The sequence below is a fragment of the Manacus candei genome, unplaced genomic scaffold, assembly GCF_025592945.1.
Source record: "Manacus candei isolate 608988 ecotype Guabito, Panama unplaced genomic scaffold, ASM2559294v1 h1tg000017l, whole genome shotgun sequence".
NCBI lineage: Eukaryota > Metazoa > Chordata > Aves > Passeriformes > Pipridae > Manacus > Manacus candei.
Window position 1 is genome coordinate 19,539,542 of NW_026138065.1, and position 13,045 is coordinate 19,552,586.

General features: G+C 46.2%; 1 protein-coding gene across 2 annotated transcripts; it reads left to right on the forward strand.

The window, feature by feature from the left end:
* The first annotated feature begins 6,813 nt into the window (after nucleotides 1–6,813).
* Nucleotides 6,814–12,758, forward strand: SERTAD4 (SERTA domain containing 4). 2 transcript variants are annotated; one of them, XM_051783171.1, is made up of 4 exons: nucleotides 6,814–7,555; nucleotides 7,870–8,056; nucleotides 8,484–8,599; nucleotides 11,497–12,758. In XM_051783171.1, exons 2-4 carry the CDS (start codon nucleotides 7,885–7,887, stop codon nucleotides 12,250–12,252), a joined length of 1,044 nt encoding a protein of 347 aa, XP_051639131.1. In that variant the 5' UTR covers nucleotides 6,814–7,555; nucleotides 7,870–7,884; the 3' UTR covers nucleotides 12,253–12,758. The 2 variants fall into 2 exon arrangements, with proteins under 2 accessions (XP_051639131.1, XP_051639132.1); XM_051783172.1 differs by lacking the exon at nucleotides 6,814–7,555 and adding an exon at nucleotides 7,599–7,747.
* The last annotated feature ends 287 nt before the right edge of the window (nucleotides 12,759–13,045 follow it).

The window sequence follows — 13,045 nt, forward strand, 5'->3', positions numbered from 1 at the left end:
ATATTAAAATTCACCCATTAACACTGCAGTGAGCTGGGGTTCGAGGAGCTCCTACCTCCCAGCCCTCTGTGCCACCCTGCCAGCAGATTCGGTAAGGTGACACCACACTGGTTTATCCTGGTTTCCTTCCCAACCCTGACAGCTGGTTATAACTGGTTGAGCGATGGCTGGAGTTCAGCACAATTCAAATATCTCAGACAGTCTGTACAAACATCTTTCCTTACTTAGAGGTCCTGTTGGAAGCTGTGTATGTTGGACACTTAGTGAGTTACAGGCTTTAGAAACTACCTGGCAGTGCTGGAGACCTTGAACCAGACACAAAACTTCCACTAATGCAACCTTTAGAGTCTTAAGTAGGTACTTGGCTGCCAGTTGCTTTCAGGCACACTGTAAAGGGACTTTCTGAAAAAAAAATCTGACTCTGGACCAGCATCCCCATTTGTTTCATCTCGATTTGGAGTGGTTAAATAGGAATTTGCAAAGGAAATGAATAAGGGGACCAGCTTCTTTCATTTAAAAAGCTTGTCTAAGTAGAACCAAGCAACAAAGGAACTCTGTGTAAGGTTTGCAATTTTTGTCACTCTTGTCTAACCAGATTTACATCGTCAAAAACAAAACAAACAAACAAATTCCCCAAACCAACATGAGAGAGCATGAGCGATTTAGAGTGTGTGTATTACAAGTGATACAGAATATGCATTTATGATTCAAAATTTTAAACAGCTGAGAAATAAATATGCAAAGTAGATTGTTCTGTTTGCAGATGGTAATCCTGCCGCACTGATTTTGCTCAGCTGCCTGATTTTTCAATGTCTGCATTTCTGGTTTCTGGGATTCCTGATTAAGAAATAAAATATGAGTCACGGTGCATGGTTACCTTCTGTGCATCTGAAAGGCTAACTCGGTGACTGAAAACAGATTATTGGAGGCTGATCTTGCCCTGCTGAATTCGTTGCAGTGTCAGGGGATTGGAAAAAAAATCCCTTCTCCACTCTGCCCTTCATTTTTAGAGCTGTAGGAAAAAGGTTCCTGCCAGTTCTTGTAGATCGGCTTGTAGCAGATCGTCTGCCCGGCCCAGCTCTCCCGGGGGGTCTCTGCGGGTGGGGACGGCCGGCGGGCAGCACGCTCCTCAGCAAGGTGAGGCACATCCCTTTCCCTCCCTCTCCCAAGGATGACTCAGTCGGTTATTAAAGATTTCCAGCTTCCAGCTAAAAATGGCATCAGCAGCGGTGCCCCAGAGGGAAAAAGGGGAGACGTGAGAAATGGGTTCTGTTCCTGTCTCTGGGTCCTAACACACACACATACACACACTCTCTCTCACATGCACACACACACGCGCAGAGCTGATGTGCAGCTCATCTGGGAAAAGTTTATTTTGCAATAAGAGGGTTTAGTATTTTGCTAAAGGCTTTTGCAAAGACTGGTTCCAATTTTCAGAGCCTGTTGCCAATATTTGTGAGTCATTTCCTTGGAATCCTACCTTTGGTGTTTATTTCCCTTAGAAGGAAACTTGTAAAAGAATAATAATAGCGCTCATTCTTCGTGGAAAGTAGCACACAGCAAAGTGGGAGACAACTCGCTCTTTGTTCCAAAACACTTTTGTATTAGTTTTGTTTACTTTCTTCAGCAGACAAAAAGTGAAGAAGGCAATATAATTAACTCCATAAACCATCTCATTTACAGTGCCAGTGACATGCATGTGCTGCTGTACCGGAGCTAAAGTTAAGTGGGGAAGCAGTTTTAATTGGTACCTCTCATACAAAACAAGTGATGAGAACTGCCTGGTGATTTGGGAAGTCTTATGTAACAGCAGGGCTTTGCTTTTTCTCAGCCCCATCTGAGTGCTGGGACTCCTTTTTCCCTCTGACTTCAGTCCCAATAACAACACTGAGCACCTATTCAGTGTCAGAACCCATCACAAAGGTTAACTAATCTGAAATACTGTCTGTTACAGTTTGCAGTGATAGGAGCACCTTTTGCCCTCAGGATGTTGAAGCATTTTGCAAACTAAACTCCTACTGAGCTAAGTGGATCCTGGACGGAGTTTGTATGTCGAGCAGGGCCACGCAGCCACCAGCGGGGTGGAGGCAGAGAGCATATGAGACATTTTGGCTAAGAACACTGGAAAAAATATTTATGCTTACTGAAATGAATACCATGGAGCTTTATTGTTCTCCCAGACCAGGCAGGCAAAGCAGCCTTTGGAGGATGGCTGCAGTAAACTTATTCGCATCTTTTCTCTTATCTGCCAGAGCCCTGCGGCAAAAAAAAAAAAAAAATTCTTGTATTTTTATATGTTTGCACAAATTCTGGTGCAAAATTTTAACTATTAGAACTACCATTTAAAAGTTCATTGCATATTGTCTACCAGGGGTTCTGATAGGTGACATATACCTACAAAGAAATAAGAGAGGAAGCACCTTTTCTGTCAGTATAGTAACCTGCTCTAGGTCTGCTTCACAGACACCAGAGGCAGGACAAAGCACAACTGTTAAAAATTTAAAGGAACATTTTCTTTTAATTTTTTTTCTCTGAAACCCAAGGGACTCCAGCATTTTGGTCCAGAGTAACTCCATGAAGTGTTTCTGGGAAGAATTCAACTGAAAAGTATGTAAAGGAAAAAAAATAGCTTGTGGGAATTAGGAAAGTTAGAGAAATATTTGCTCAGAATTCTGTCTTGAGAAAGAGACACTTGAGCATCTGGCGTTGTATAATCTAAATTAGGGCAGAAGTTAAGTCATGATACCTTTGAAACACTTCCGTGAAAGAGCCGTATCTTGACACAGAAATCAATTGCTGATTTCACATTAGTTCCTTTTCCACCAAACACTAAGTCCAGCTCTAGAAAAAGAAGGAAAAAAAAAAAAAGAAAGCAAAAGAAAAAAACAGTGGATTTCTTGAAATTCCCTGAAGTGAGGGCCAAGAAATACAGGGAAAAACACTAGACTTGGCACGTCTATGGTTTATCTATACCTCCAAAGGATGAAAAGCTGAATTGACCCTGTTGGCACACCGACCTGTTGTTCTACCAGTCTAGTTATTTCAGCCAGCCTTAACCCTTTCATTTCACCCTTGTATCATGCTTCTGTTAGATAGTGTTATGCATGTCTGGTAGGAGGCACAGCTGAAGAAACAGAAAATCATCATTGCCTGGGGCTCACACTCTCTTGCTGCCACCTGTCCTCATTCCCCTCTTCCCTCTGCCACCTCCTTGCTGTCTCTGGCTTGTGGTTCAGCATCTCCCTCACTGCAGACCAGGGACTGCTCTGCACTGGCACAGTGCAGTTCTCCTCAGCTATTTTATATCAACAAGAGAAGGAAAGAAAATCTCCATGTCTGCTCCCAACCACTGTCTGTCTCTTGGAAATACAATTTTCAATTTAAATCCAGCATGGCCAATTCTAGAGGCCATTTCAGTTCTTGCAGCCTTGCTGCTCACCTTGCCTCCAGAGCCCTGAGCACAGGGATCATCTTTGACCCTTTGCTTTCGTTTAATGTGACTGGGCTGTCCCAGTGTGCTGCGATTCAGTGTCCCCAGCATTTACACTGCTTCATTCATAGCACTACTACAACTCTGTGCATATCTATCCAGACAATAAACTTTTTAATCAAGGCCCTCATTATCTCCCATCTCCGTAGCTTCCTCCTTCTTGAACCTGTGACATATCAGGTAGTTTGATCTATTTAAACACAAGCTCCCAACATCCTCTTCCCTGTCTGCTGCTGTGGTCAGAGCCAAGCCACCTCCTGCCTTTCCTCCTTATTTGCCTCCATCTAGTCTTTTATTTTCACATGTGAGGTTGTGACAGTTCCGCCGTAGCTGTCATCAGTCCACCATTGTCTCTACAGCACAGCTCTGCTCTCTTTGCCAGTAATGCTGGCATCCTCATGCCTTTATCTGCTGCTCCCAGGGGAGCCTTTATGCCCTCTTCCATGACGCTCTTGTCCACAGGATGCCCTGCCTCCTTCAGCTCAGTTGGTGATAGCAAACTTTGTTGCATCGACCATAAAGAGTAGATAGTTGCAATGAGGTTAGCCTGGAATTGTTTACAGGTGATGCAGTGGGTTTTTTTGCTAAGGGAGGTACATCAGTCTGGGTATGTGATTGTGCCTTTCCTCTTCCTCTCACCAGCTGTCTCTTGCTGTCTTAGACGGTGGGTCTGCACAGCCTCTGTGCAGTGGGATTCCTGATTGCTTCTGCACTGTAAATTTTCTGTAACACCAGAACGGTAACAGCTATCATAACGATGGCACTTTTGTTTTCTAAGCACTGCGATCCAGATGTTAACAATGGTATAGTACAGCTAAGAACTGCTATTCTGTCCCCAAGTCATGTTGTTATGCAATGGAAACACTGCACGATATATAAGGACTGAAACCACTGCAGTATTTGGGTACAAACCCAGGAGTTAAACAAGAAATAGACATCTTAAGTCTGTTCCCTTGTTTTTATTGGTCTTGGTGAGACCTGCAGCTTTATAGTCATGGGCATTTTATATTTAAGTTTGGGTTTTTAGAGACATTCTGGAACTGTATAAAAAGCTCCTTTCTCTGACATCGGCATCAGGCTTGTTATAATGTGAATGGCATCATTACAGTTCTCTCATTAACATCATAATGGCTCTGGAGGAATAGGGAGTGAAAACCCCAGCAAATGGAGTAGTGGCAATGTATAGTAGTCTTACTGTGTGAAACTGAGTACAGAAAAAGTTTGGCATTTTAACCTTCAGGCTGCTGTAGATGCCCCGGGGTGTCCTCACACTACACACATTTGGCTGACAAAATGGAAAAATTGTGGTAGCCTAAGGATGGAGGGCTGGGTTCAATAAAAAACTATGCCTGGCTTCCATGCCACTGAAGCCCACACAAGGCTCCCAAATGGATTTTTCAAAATTGAATCCAGCCCTAAGTGTCAACCTTTTGCTGTAATTTTGTATAGTAAATGTGTTGTATGCTCAAATGTACATCTTTCATCCTTTATTTCCAGAGGTGCTAATGGAAATGTAACAATATGTGTGCTGTTCTGCAAAGTTTCATTGAAACCAACGGGATTTTGGATGAAATCCCTCCATTGCATGAGATAATGTAATATAAACGGGTTGGGCTTAAGGCTGGAGGACGATGAGATTTGGTTCTATTTCTGGCTCTGACACTGATTTGCTGTGTGACTTCTGGCAAGATACTCAGGAGTCGATTTTGCCACCCTTAATGGGGAAAAACAGTAGGCTGGCTCTTCAGGAGCAGTGCCAGAGATCCTGTTTGTGGAGTTAGGTCTGGTAGTTCTTTCTCAGTAAACACCAGGTTACAGTTCTGCCATGTCCAACTTTACCTTCAAGGAGGCTGACTTTTCCCATGTGCTGAATGCTTGTAGCTTCCTTCCCACTCATTTGCAGCAGCTGGAAATCAGTGCTTTTGAACATCCAAGGGGAACAAATAGCATGCCCAGTCATGAGCCCTTTTAAAAGCCTGGTTCTCAGCTTCTGTGTGCTAAAGCAACCCCTCTGCTACAAAATGGGACCTATTTTGTAGCTGAGTGCCACCTGTAAAGCTTTGTAACACATGCTGAGACCTACAAACTTGGTTTGGGGCTTTGGTTTTCTGGTGGGTGGTTGTTTTTTGTTTGTTGTGTTTTTTTTTTTCTCCCAGGGAAGCTCTATAATTTATGCCTTGGTTTTATACAGTTTGGAAACATGGAGAATGTGCATGGACAGTAGCTGTTTATGGAAGTGAACTGGCTTGCCTCTATTCATTTTGCATGTTGTAAATAGCAGAAGCAGTTCATTTACTTTACTGGCTGTCCAGAGAACTCAGCTTTTCAAGATAAATTAGCAGCACTGTGCAGAAGGCATCCCAACGCTTCCTTCCTTCCTTCCTGCGTGTTGCTGCTTGAGCATAGCAAGACCTATTTGTGATGAAATATGGTAAGAAAAAGATGCACAGCTTAAATCTCTGATTCTCATTACCAAAAAAAAAAAAAAAAATCCACAAAGAGATGCTGAATTCATTATGAGCAAGGAAACCCTGACTTTCCCGAAGCAGCAGCGAGTTTCTTCCAACCTTTATTCTCTCAGGACAAACACTGAGTGTTGACATCTTGCCAATATGAGAAGATTGATGTGTCCCTGTGAATGATTCCTCAGTGCAGATTAATGAGAAGAGTCCATTGGTGCTTTCTAATAATGGCGTAATCTTTTCAGACACAAAATATATGACTTTGTAGCTGCTTCTTGGACCAATTTTTGGCCCTGCTGTTAGGTCAGCAGACTGACCCATTTGTTTTGACCATTCCTTTCATGTATTGGTAGTCATCTGGTAACAAAAGGTGTGGGGAATAAATAATATATATTGTCTATCTGTGTCAGGGATAACTTCCAGTGGGCCAGTCCAGTGGCTTGCCAGTCCCTGTGTTGCTTCTTGGCAAAAAGCACGATGGCATCTTAGAAAAAGCAAGATGGCATGAAGGGGCTACTGCAAGAAAGTGACTGAGGGCTACATGCAGTACTTTAGCAGTAAATTGACTCTGAGGAAGGGTCAATCCGATTGCAGCGAGGTCTGGTGACCTTTACTCAGGCAAACTGCTTGGGGACTCAGCTGACTGTCCCTTCGCCTCCCATTTTTGCCTCAGTGAGGAGGCAGAGCAGACCCATGCACGCATGCATCCAAGACGCAGACAGTGCATGCTGGAAGCCGTTTCTTAATAAAGTAGCAGTCTTTTGCATTCTTACAGGATTTAAGAAAACAACTGGCAGATGTGAAGGATTTATTTTTCCTCCCTCTTCTGCTGCGGTTTATTTTTTCCTCTTGTTCGAGAGCGCTCAGCTGCTAACACAAACAATTGCTGAAATTCCACCTGCCCACCTGCGGCCCCTCCCTCCCGCCGCCTGCTCGGGCCCTCGTCTTCCTCCGGGAGGGTTGCGCCGAGGAGAAACTACATCCCGCTTTCTTAGAGAGAGGAGGAGGAAGGGGAGGGAGGAGTCGGGCTGTGTCTGGGCGCATTGTTCCGCGCTCCTCTGCCAAGAAGTAGGTGACTATGATGAACTCATCCCTCGCCCCTCGCAGAAAGTTTGCCGCCTTCCCCCCCTTCTCCCCTCCCCTCCCGCCCGCTGGCGCGGCAGGAGGCAGCTCGCAGCCCGGAGCTGGCCCCGGAGTCCCCGCTCCTGCTTAATATTCCGCCCGCTCCGCCGATGTTGTGCTTGGCTCCGGTGGGACCGCAACTCACGGCGTGAAACCGGAGCCAATTTTCTGTCTTAGTCTCGCAGTGTTTTGACTGGAGGCAGATCCAGTTCAGTCCGATCGGGGCTAGTGGAAACAACTACCTAAGTCTCCGCTGTCTGTGTCGTTTGGGAGGGAAGAAAGAAGAAAGGAACGCGATCCCGGACTGCTGGGCGCTCTCTCTCTCACACACACAGGCACACACGCACACCCCACCGCACACACACACACGCACCGCACACACACGCACCCAGACAGGCAGACTCGCACCCCCTCCGGTGCCGAACGCGCCGTGCCAGCACCGCCGGGAGGAAATGGGAAGCCAGTGAGCGGATCCGTGCCGGTGCGTGAGCGCCGCCGGGGCCGGGGTCGGGGCGGCGGGGGCAGCGGGAGCGCGGCCGGGGGCGGCGCTGGGGGAGCGCGCACCGACTCCCGGTGCGGGGGACCCCGCGCCCTTTGTGACAGAGGGCTCCGCTCATTTTCCTGCCGCAAGAAGGGGGAAAAGAAAACGTGCGTCTCTGCGATATCGGCATGCGTATGTTTTTAATATACGTGTGCGCAGAGGTCTGGCTGCCGGGGGGCGCGGGGGGCGGGACGCCGCGGGGCGGGGGGCAGGTGGCGGGGCGGCGGGCGGTCACCGCGCTGCTTCGCTTCCAGGTGCCGGCGCCCGCGATGACCCTGGTGCTGCCCATGCAGCGGCTGGGCCGCCCCATCGCCGCCGAGGGAGCCGCCGACCTCGCCGCCTACCGCGCCCTCTGGGAGCCGCCCTGCTGCGGCCGCCCCGGCCCCGCCGCCCCCCCGGCCCCGGCCCCGGCCCCGGCGGCCCCCGGGCCCCCAGCCGCAGGTAGGCACTGCTCCGCCGCGGGGGGAACGCGGCGGCCACCGGGGGCACGAAGGTCTGCCGGCGGAGGGAGGCGCGGCGGCGGCGGGCGGAGGGCGGGAGGTCTCCCGCGGGCGAGCGGGGCCGCAGGTGCGCGGGGGCCGCCGGGCGCCGTCGCACCGGCATCCTCGGAGCGATGGAGGTGCAAAGTTCTCCGGCAGCCGAGCGCCCTGCGGCGGCCCCGGCTCCCCCCGCTGCCCGTCACATCGGTCCCCGGGCGGCTGGCGGGCGATGTGTTAGTTAGGCGAGGGTTTATTTCTGATCGCTGCGAATAGATGCGAAAATATGCGGCGGAGTTCTCCTGTAGCGCGAAGGGAAATGAAAAGTATTTTGTTTGGAGAACCTCCGGCAAACCGCATGTCATTTGTCATATCTGATTTATTACCCACAGGATCACATTACAGGGGAATTTCAAATCCTGTAACAACATCCAAGATCACATACTTTAAAAGGAAATATGTGGAAGAAGAGGATTTTCATCCACCACTCAGCAGCTGTACACATAAAGTATGTCTTCTAATAGTCATTATTTTTACTCCGAGTTTCAGATGCTTAGTAACACTCAATTGACCCATTTCCAGAAGCCTGAAATACTCTGCTGAAATTAGGAGAATGATCCAGCTGCTTGCTCAGAAACAAATAGTTGCCACTTCTTCACATTTATTGTTGTATTGTCATCGAACTGCTTAAGAAGCAAAGGCGTTTCTTCGTTAATAACAACTGTAAATAGAAATGCTGAGAATAACTTTTTTTCAGACTATTTTGTTCTTAGCTAGTTTATGTCATGCTTTCAGAAAGAGCTCTGTAACAGCATTTGAACAGCAGAAGGGAAGAACATAAGTAAAAGATTCCCCACTCATTCAAAACTTTTTTTCCAGGGGAGAAAATAGTAAGAGGTTCCATGTACCCCACACGGGTTACAGGTCCTCTAGAAAAGCAGAGTGACTTGGAAAGCAAGTACAAGTTCCTTCAGTGTTTAATCCTGTTTATTAAAAAACTAATAACTCAAAAAAAACAGATTAGTAGATGAAAGAATATTTTTTTTAATGAAAGTTTTCAAGGAAGGGATTAGAACAAATGTTTCCCAGGATAACAAATACACAAATTTAAATCTAACTTTTTTTGTGAGAGATTTTATGCTTCTCTTCATTAAGGGCTCAGTCCTGCTTGGAACTGGGATGAAGTGCTTGGGAATAGCTCCTGCCTTGAGACACCACCCTGACTTTGTTGGATTGTACCTGGCCCATGGCAGACCACTGCTACCCATGTTCTATTGGTGATAGAGGAGGGATTTCTGCAGAGCAGAAGTGAGCAGTAGTGCTGAGTTCAGTTTCCAAGAACCTTAGAGTACCTCAAGGCTACAAGTAGGAGTTGTCTGCAAGTGGTACCTGGACTGGGAAAGTGAAAAACTGCCCCACTGTTAATTTCAGAAAGTATCCAGTCTGCTGCCAGAGCACTGAATAAACAGCACCAAGGGTGTTGAAAAATGTGCTCTGGTTAGTGAGCATGTTTCACATGTCTCATCACTCTCCAATTTCAGACAGTTTTGTTCTTTTTTACTAGATTGTTGGATTTTTGTTTCGATGATTAATTTCCTTGCAAAGAGGAGGAGGAGTAGTTTCTTAGCCCTTTCAAACAGCAATAAAAAATAATTGTAGGGGTACTGGTAAACTAGGCCCAACCACGGTTTTGTGCTGTTATAGAGGTGTATCACCTCAGAAACCCTGTGTCACCAATTTCTTCTGTTTGGCCCAAATACATTTTTTGCTTTGCAGCACTAAGCTCTGGCAGAGGGAGGATGCCCACCAGGTTTCCTTGAATTTCTTACGTGCTTATACCTTCGCTGCCCAGTAAAGAGTTATATGCTGAGATTACTTGTCCCATAGAGGTTATGATGGTAGGGCCCAGAATCACTTTCCAGAGGGCTGCTGGCAAATGTGTAGTAGAAAGCCTTTGACAACTTGTACCTACTGGTGTCTCTCCAGGATGTATCTCCAGGAGAATCCCAGTTCAAGGCTTACTGGTTTGCTCCAGGCTTTTATGGCTTCGCAGACTGTTGCTGCAGCAGGTATAAAGGACCCAAATTAACCTATAGGCTTAATATACTTTAAAATGAGTCATTTATTATAGAAAATTACTCTCTCTAGCAAAGAGCTTCAGCTGTGAACTTGCAAGAAATTATGGCCAATTTTTGTTTTTGTGAGGCACTGTGCTGCTTCTAAGCCTCGCAGACATGACCAGGCTGTGGAAAGAGCTAGAGGGCTGAGGAGAGCTGAATGGATGTGAAAAGCAGCTGTGCTTTAAGCTCTTTTAGTCCTCATAGCTACGACTTCCACTCTGCAAAAATGCTGTAACCATGTGGGAAAGGGAAGAATGATCAAGCTACAGATGGGGGGGGATTTAGAGCAGTCTCTCTTTGTGCTATGCTCCTTCTCCTCCTACGCAAACCAAATTCTTACTAAAAATGAAAATTAGTTAATACTGCTTACAGTAGCATGCGTTGCCCCCTCTCTTATTTTGATTCCCAGGGTAGCGATTACAATGCAGAATCCGGGGCCTCCTGGGGGCAGTAACCTGCTTATGCTGCCAGTGCTGAGAAAGGGAGTCCTGGAAGGACCATGGAAGGGAGAACAAATCTGTGGGCGTCGAGCCAGGATTTCTGCAAATTCCTATCCTCTCTTCGTTTCCTGACCTTGTCCCTGCCTATCTGTGTTCCCACCGGTCCCACAGAGCACAGGGTGTAGTACGCAGGCCAACAGCTGCTCTCCAGATGCTGTGATGCTTTGAGATGGGTTTCTCCCTGCCTCCCTCCCTGCATGCACTTTTGTACACAAGAGCAGTGTAAGAGAGGCTGGCAAATGGAGACCTCCTTGCTGGAGGGCCTCTTCCACTGGCAGTGGATGAAATGCTCCAACACTTGCTGCATGAGGCAATGGCTGCTGGCTGCGTCTTGCAAACCTTGATGCTGCAGGAGGGACCCTCACTTGGCTTCAGAGCTGTGTAGAAGCCCCACAGGGGATGATGGAATTGGGTCCATTTGCAAAAAAAATCCCCCAGCCATTACTGGAGCGAAACTGCACAACAATATTAGGTTCTAACCCCAAATGTAATTGAAAAACCAAATGTGTGCATCTGGATTTCACTTTCCCACCCTGGATTCATGCCCTGCAATTGCCTTTGTGGTGTAACACTCAGCTACTTACCTCCTAAGCCTGGGTGAATGCTGTGGCCAAGAAAAAGCAGGTTCCCAGGCACATGGGTGTGCAAAATGAAAAGCCAGCCCTAGGTGCCTCAGAAAGAGAATAGTAAAGTAGTGACACAGACTTTGCTTCATTGTCTTTCTCCTTGCCTGGAACAAAACCAGTTGCCTTCAGTTCTGTATCTTGTATCTTTTGCATTTTCAGACAATCTCCGTGTTTGAGGAGCGGGCCCATATTCTTTACATGTCTTTGGAAAAGCTGAAATTCATTGACGATCCTGAAGTCTACCTGCGGAGATCCGTCCTCATCAACAATCTAATGAAGAGAATTCATGGAGAGATCATCATGCAGAACAATTGGTGCTTCTCTGCCTGCTCCTTCAGTGGCACCTCACCACAAGAGTGGTTTGTGCCTCAGGACTGTCCATACAGAAAACGCCTTCGGATGGCAAAGGAAGAGTATGAGAAGCTCCACATGTGCTGCTTCTATCAAGAATGTGGCAGTCACTATTTAAATCTACCCTACTCTGTTAATGCTGGTACAGAAAATACTTCCTCCTCTTCCTCCTCCTCCTCTTCCTCCTCTTCCCCCCCCATTTTTTTGCCAAGCTGTTCCCAGCAGGTGGATTATGACGTTGGCAGTGCACCTTCTTACAGAAGTGATGACCAGATACCTGCTAATGAAATATTCATCACTAATGGCAGGTCTCACAGTAATCAGGAAAAAGCAAAATTTAATGATGAGAAAGGAGGTAATGAACCTGAGCAAGGGAGCGTTGCTCTAAACTGTGAACCTGTAAGAGGCACCCATGCTGTCGAATGTAGAGGCAAATTTTATGACTATTTTGAGACTGGATGTAATGACAAGAGCAACGTAAGTGAATCTTGGAAAAAATCCTTAAGGAAAAAGGAATCTTTACCAAGTAATAAAATGTGCTGCAACAAAGGAAGTAAAATATGAGGCATCTTTCTTGCTCTGTTGAAGCATGCACAGCACGTTCTTTCTCTATCAAATTTTTATTTTGAATGGATTTTGTATAGTTTTCTACAAATGGTACAATCATGCCACAAACATGGCATGTAGTTCTAAATGACTGGAGAGCAGATTGCGTAAAGATACTCTGTGATCTGCATCAGCGGGCTATTTATAAATATGGTGACTTCATAAAGGACGCAGTTGCGTTACTGCTGAGACTGGTGTAGCTATGGTGTAGCTTTCATTACTGAAAATGCCAATCAGCCAGATGGGGAAAACATATCGTTTTATATATCCCCGCCCCCAAGAAGTCTGCCATTAATTAAGAAGAACCTCCATTATGTTTACCAAGGAATTAGAAGTCTGGTAAACAAATTGATGCTACCAACAAGGATGATGTGCTCCTTGTAACTCGGTGTTCCTTCTGACAAAGGACTGTCTTCATGGACTAGGAATAAACCATCCTTATGTTTTGTACTGATACTCTTGAATTCCTGGATTCAGCGTCTTGTTCAACTGACAAAATAGGACATAGCATAAAGAAATAACCTGTTTATGGGATCTTAATAAGAATGAGACATGCAGCTCAAGTACTTGCGTGTTTTCACCTCGGCTGTAATAACTAATGAGGCTTGTTATACAGGGCAGATTTTTTTTTGGTGCCTTACGTTTTGTCTTAATTTTTGCCAGCGTGAAAATTAAGTATGAATCAGTGATACAGCAGGGATTTAACCTAAACAGAGATTAAAAAAAAAACCCACAGGGTGGATCAATATTA